Consider the following 6,000-nt stretch of genomic DNA (forward strand, 5'->3'; position numbering starts at 1 on the left):
ATGTCTGTTTTTTCAGACATTGATTTTCAATAACTGTTTCCTTAATTGACATCACAGGAAGGCAAGTTTATAGAAATATATTGGACAGATTGCTATGTGTATATTTGCTGACGTTGAAATTGAGAGTCGAGCGGCTGATCCGCTGTGCAGATAGTATTTTAATTAAGATCACACATTCTGATCAACCACTAATGACCTTGCTACACTTCTAAGATATTATTGATTGCTTGATTTATTTAGAAAAAAATGAGTATAAGCTTTGCAAAAGTATGAACGAAGACAAACATCGTTTAAAGTTACCCTTTTATCCTCTTTTATAGCATAAACCCATAAAGTAATAATTAATGCTCATGATCATCTGTCCAATATTTCAGTAGAACTGAAACAGAATGAAAATATTATCGGAACAAACTGATATAATGACTGTTGCTGAACATTTATCTATTTGTAAGTTCTTTAATGATTATGCGCATATTTCTCTGTAATCTTAATTTGGAAATATCTTTTAAATATTTTTATACCACACTTGGAACTTGTTTAAGTGTAATTAATAGAAAGAAAGCAGTCACAGCTTAATGTATATAAACCTTCACGCCATACACCCTTTGCATGTACAACTCTTGCTAATGGAAATGAGAGAGAATAGTAATATAATGTTCTAGCACAAAGATAAATATACATGCTGTGCTGATAGTTGAACCTCCCGGAAATAATATGTTAACGGAAAGATCAAGGAGAGTTCAAATGGTAATTCAAGATTTCCGCATTTTAACAGATCACGTCATTTCATTCTAAATTTGGAAATTCGATTTGTAAAAAATCTATCAAGCGACACTTAATCATATCATTGAATGTTATATATGGTTTTGATATATATAAGAGGCATCAGTTTATCTTTTTCTGACTGAAATATTATTGTAACTGTCACAATATAGAGCATAGCCATATGGCACTTTGCAAGGCAAAATTACAAAGTCTTTCGTTTCCATTTATCTACGTGTATCCTTTTAATTTTTGATCAATAATAAAAACATCGACCTAATGTACCATAATATAAAATCAATCACAACAAAATAGTTAAATTTAAACAAAATTTTAATTCCCGGTTAAAGTGAAAAAGACAATCCCTAAAAATATCAAAGCAGCAAAATGAAAAATGTCGTACACTCGATTACTTTGAGCCTGTTCTTGCACGGTAATGGTAATTGCAAAGAATTGTCCATGTCCCCTAGCACTAGTTTAAGCGGAAATCAAAAGTTGAATATGAAACGGTAAAAAATTGAACTAAGATACGCCCAAGAGATGAGTCCAAACGGTAGTTATCATAGAAACGTCAATGTGACACGCACGACTAAATAAAATAGAATTCTTTTAAATGAACAGTCTGCATATCTCAGATAAGAAGTTAGACAGATTAATGTGTTGAAGACGTGACCTTAAAATTAATAAGAAAGACTTTCTCGTCATTATTCTAAATACGTTCGGTGGTCACATCTTCAACAGTTCAGTCAGTCTTAAGTTTTATCAGTCATATCCGCTTCTTCTTAACAGCTACATGTAGCAGCTTCCGTAACAAGTAAATTGATACACTTTTTTATAATCCATACGCATTAAACATAAGTCAGTAAAACTCAAATAAAGATAAATGATGAGGTTTAGTCATTGTTAGGTCAAACGCTTTTAAACATAGATAAGTTGAGGTTGAACTTTTATGTTTAAATACAAAAATATTACTAAAACTATGCACTTTTGTTGCGATCATCTGACATTAAATAACTTTAAGTAATAAAGAAATGGGTGTTGGTAACAGGATTATTTAGTTTATCTTGATTTAAATTTATCTTTTCCAATCTGATATAATATCATGGCAAATTATAAAATTTCTTTTTTGGTGTTGTGGTTATTTTTAGATAAGAAAGGAGAATTGCGTATATTTTAACAGAATATTATGCATTACATAATAAACATTTACATGGTACAGATATGGATACGTGGAACGCCATTGTTTAACATAAAGATTTTTTACCGCATTTTCTTTGTCTTTCGCATAATGTTTTTGCATAAATAGACTTGCATAAATCACTTATATCTTTATGTTGGATTAATTATGATGTTCTATGTCAATTGTAGATCTGATAATGTAGCATATATTGCATTCTGAACAATTACGCATAAACCATATATATTAATTCATTGACAAAAATAATGTGCAGTTATTGACAATATTTACCAATGACAAAATCGCTGATCTGATCGTGTTTTGTGTCGCATAAAAATGAAAGAGCATTTAACTAAATTATTTAATTTAACCCATGAAATATGGTGCTACATCAGTCAAATATATTTCATATTTTTTTAAAAATAAATATGAAATATAAATATGAAAGTGGGCGGAGTCAAAACTCATATTTATTTTAAGGGACTTCTTTCGTCATTTTGTTTGAAAAATCTGATAAATACAAAACAACTTTTGTTGAATTTTGCTTTGAAAACTATCTAGAATGATAAAAAATGGTCTAACTAAGAAAATAAATTCGAACACCAATATCTTTAATTCAGTAATTAACGCTGTACAGATATTTAAGTTGTTTACGTGACGTCACAATGTAGCGCCAAATATCGCGTGCAAAACAAGACGCAATAATATATTACTGCGCGCTGTACAATTGCAGTTGCGTAGCAAGCAATGGGATTCGTAACCATTTTTCTTTGATAATGAAATTAAATAAAAAGGTTATGTTTTCGTTTTTCGTGAAATATGGTATATATTTTAACTCAACATGGTAAAATGTCACATATTTTCACTCGCCGTCCCGGCTCATGAAAATATATGGCATTTCATCATGTTTCGTGAAAATATATTCCATGTTTTACTCAAACGAAAAAATTTAAATGAAATATTGCGATTCAAAAAATACTTTAATTTTGGATAAATATAGCTACCTTGTAATGAAATTCATGAATTGTTGTTGTTATTATCAATAACATTTTAATACAATATATGTGCATTGTAATGCTCTAGGTTACGAGATATAATAAGCTTGTTTGTTAATTGTTGTTGTTGTTTTGTTGTTGCTTTTTTCTCTTTTTGACGTATTTCGTTGCATCCGCTTTGATTTAAATACATACAACATACAGAAGAATTGTAGAGTACTGTATATGAGCGCGAACAAAGTTGAGTTATATATAATGTTAAATATTGCTTCAATGTATATTTTGTTTTATTTTGTACATTGTATAAGTAATTTACTAAAGTTAAAGAAAACTTAAATACTTGGCATGTTAATACTTGAAGGAATCAACATCTTAGTGAGATAGTCAAGTAAGAAAGAATTTACAGTAATATATCAACCGTTTGCTTCAAACTCAAACCTATATGATATATAAGATATTAAATTACATATATTTTGTTATCGCTAAGTCATCCGAAACACAATAATATTCTCTATACTACCTGTCGTATTTGCGTACGGGTACCTGTTCAAGGTTCGCATTGCATGTTTGTAAAGTTAAACACTTAAAAAACAGATTTGTGTTAAGATTTTTTAGTTACATTGTTTACTATGTATCAATATTATATAGAAGCAATACTTGTAGCTTGCTTGGGAATTGCATTATTGGTAGTCATAAACAGATTAGAGAAGTTGGAAAATGGACACGAATCGTATCTTTTAAATAGAGATAAAGGTTGGTGCAAGTTTATTTATATACATTGTTTATAAAATATATCCGATATAATGAAATAATTAATATTCTTCCTGGTTTTAAATACATAAGTCGAAAACTGATAGGTACCTAGAAATACTTTTCTTTAGTTATGTAACTTAGAACAAAGTTATGCGAACAATTATTTATGTTTTAAAATGTATATATTTATATTTGTATATTATGTAAATTTGTTTGTTTGGTTTTACGACACAAATACAAAATTTAGATCATATGGCACCGAAACTAGAAAGATAGGTTTGGCTATTTTCGGTTGTTATAAAATTATCAGAAGAAACACTTTATCTGCAAGAACTAAGAGATACAAAGACTACAGTTATTTGAACCATTTGGTCGCCTCTAGATAAGAGGTGGTCGCAAAACCGCTGTCTAAGCCTTTAAAGGCAATCCCTCAACCACAGGGAATATTATATAAATTGATGGACTATTACCGAAATTCATTAATTTAACCTGTAGTTAACCTTAATTTAAATAAATACTATTTATGCTTGCGTCTTCTTAATATTTAAGCTACCATGGCTGCCTTTTCCGTGAGCGCACCTGCTTCTATAAGCTCGAGTGAAACAAGACAGAAGCTTGAGCAATACGAAACTGTTCACATAAATGGTGGAGACTTCAATGAAGATACAGGAGTTTTTACCTGTGGTACGACAGGCTTGTACTTCTTTACTGCTACCCTTGTGAAGAGGCGTGATTTTAGGGACAAATTCGACTTTGTTAAATGTGATATATATAAAAACGATTTACAGCAGCTAAATCTAAAAATTAACCCCAACGGTGAAGAATGGGACTTTGGGCATGCAGCAATCAGTAATTCGATAGTTGTTAAACTCGACATTGGTGATATTGTTTATCTTGGTAATTGTAACACGATAAAACATTTTGCAAATTGGACATCGTTTACAGGATTCCTTCTGTACCCAGAAATTTAACTGCATTTAGAACTTATGATTGTAAAGACATAGGCTCTTTTGTTTTCTTTTTTTTGTTGTTGTCGTTGTTGTTTTTTTTTGTTGGTTTTTTTTGTTGTTTTTTAAAATGCATGTTTCGTTTCAAATATAAACGAACTAGTTTATAAAAAGATCATCATTTTTTTAATCGTAGAGGGGTAGGAGGTTTGGTTGCATAAACACAGTATAGTTCACATCCAGCTTTACTGAGGAAGGAAGACGTCAGATGCCAACATCAGTACATTATTTCAGACACGAACGGGCACCTGAGTTGAATCACCGACGATCCGTTAGCTAGCTGATTAGATTCCTCACATGAAATAAACCCGACCCTGTCGGGGATTTGAACCATAAGCGGTGAGGATCTAGTGGTTTGAAGTCAACGGTCAACGACGTTAACCGTTCGGCCACAGATGCCCCGCATTCAAGGTTTTGTTCAAGATTTCAAGTTCAAGATTTCGGAAAGCAACTGTAAAAACAAGACAAAGATGCGTATCTTGCTGAGAACAAAAATAAGAAATGTATATAGAACTCAACTTGTCATATCTAACAAATTATTTTAGTATAGACAGCGATAAAATACGTCTTGATATAAGGTATTTTGTCTATTCATGGTAGAATAGTTTCTATAATAGAAAATAGTATTTGTAAACGTAAAGATATTTTAGGAATCAAAGTGAAACATTGTAAGACAAAATAGCTACTAGTGTTCGATATCAATCAAATTAATATCATTTACTAAAGGAAGTCTTAATGGCAAAGAAAGCATTTCAGTACCATGAGAGTAAAAATCTAAATCGGGAATAGGTGACGATATACTTTGATGCCGTGAGGTCATTCTTCTACCAACACTTCTGACATTAGCGTTATTTGCTATCATAATGAATTCCATATTCATGGTTTCATACGTTACTGAACTAAAAAATACGCAAATAAACATCGTAATGACGGAAGGTAATGAGAAGGTTACCCAAAGCAAGGGCTAAACGTGTTATGATAACAACTGATCAGCCTAAATATTAAAAATTAATTGATAATTTAATTAAACGTGTATAGTTATTCAAAAGCTTATTTCAAAATCTGAAAAAAATAAAAGTAAAGTAGAAAAATAACAGAAAATCCTAACTGTCTCTTCTTGTATATCCATTTATATTTGATTAAGAAAACAAATTCTCTTCTGATCAATATTGTTTTTTTATTTTATTTTTTTATTATTATTTTTTTGTGTGTTGTTTTAAATATAAATTAAAATCAAAATATTAAATATATTAAAGGAACAATAACAGTCAAAACTATCAAATATTTTTTTTAATCTAGAGACAAG

The 6,000-nt window shown here is 30.2% G+C and overlaps 1 protein-coding gene across 1 annotated transcript; it reads left to right on the top strand.

Annotated features, from left to right (window-relative positions):
* Positions 1-3,485: 3,485 nt before the first annotated feature.
* Positions 3,486-4,692, top strand: LOC132722832 (complement C1q-like protein 2). The gene is made up of 2 exons (XM_060707407.1): positions 3,486-3,687; positions 4,237-4,692. Exons 1-2 carry the CDS (start codon positions 3,564-3,566, stop codon positions 4,656-4,658), a joined length of 546 nt encoding a protein of 181 aa, XP_060563390.1. The 5' UTR covers positions 3,486-3,563; the 3' UTR covers positions 4,659-4,692.
* The last annotated feature ends 1,308 nt before the right edge of the window (positions 4,693-6,000 follow it).

This window comes from Ruditapes philippinarum, unplaced genomic scaffold (genome assembly GCF_026571515.1).
Source record: "Ruditapes philippinarum isolate M1 unplaced genomic scaffold, ASM2657151v2 ctg2108_1_1_1_1, whole genome shotgun sequence".
In the NCBI taxonomy this organism is placed as follows: domain Eukaryota; kingdom Metazoa; phylum Mollusca; class Bivalvia; order Venerida; family Veneridae; genus Ruditapes; species Ruditapes philippinarum.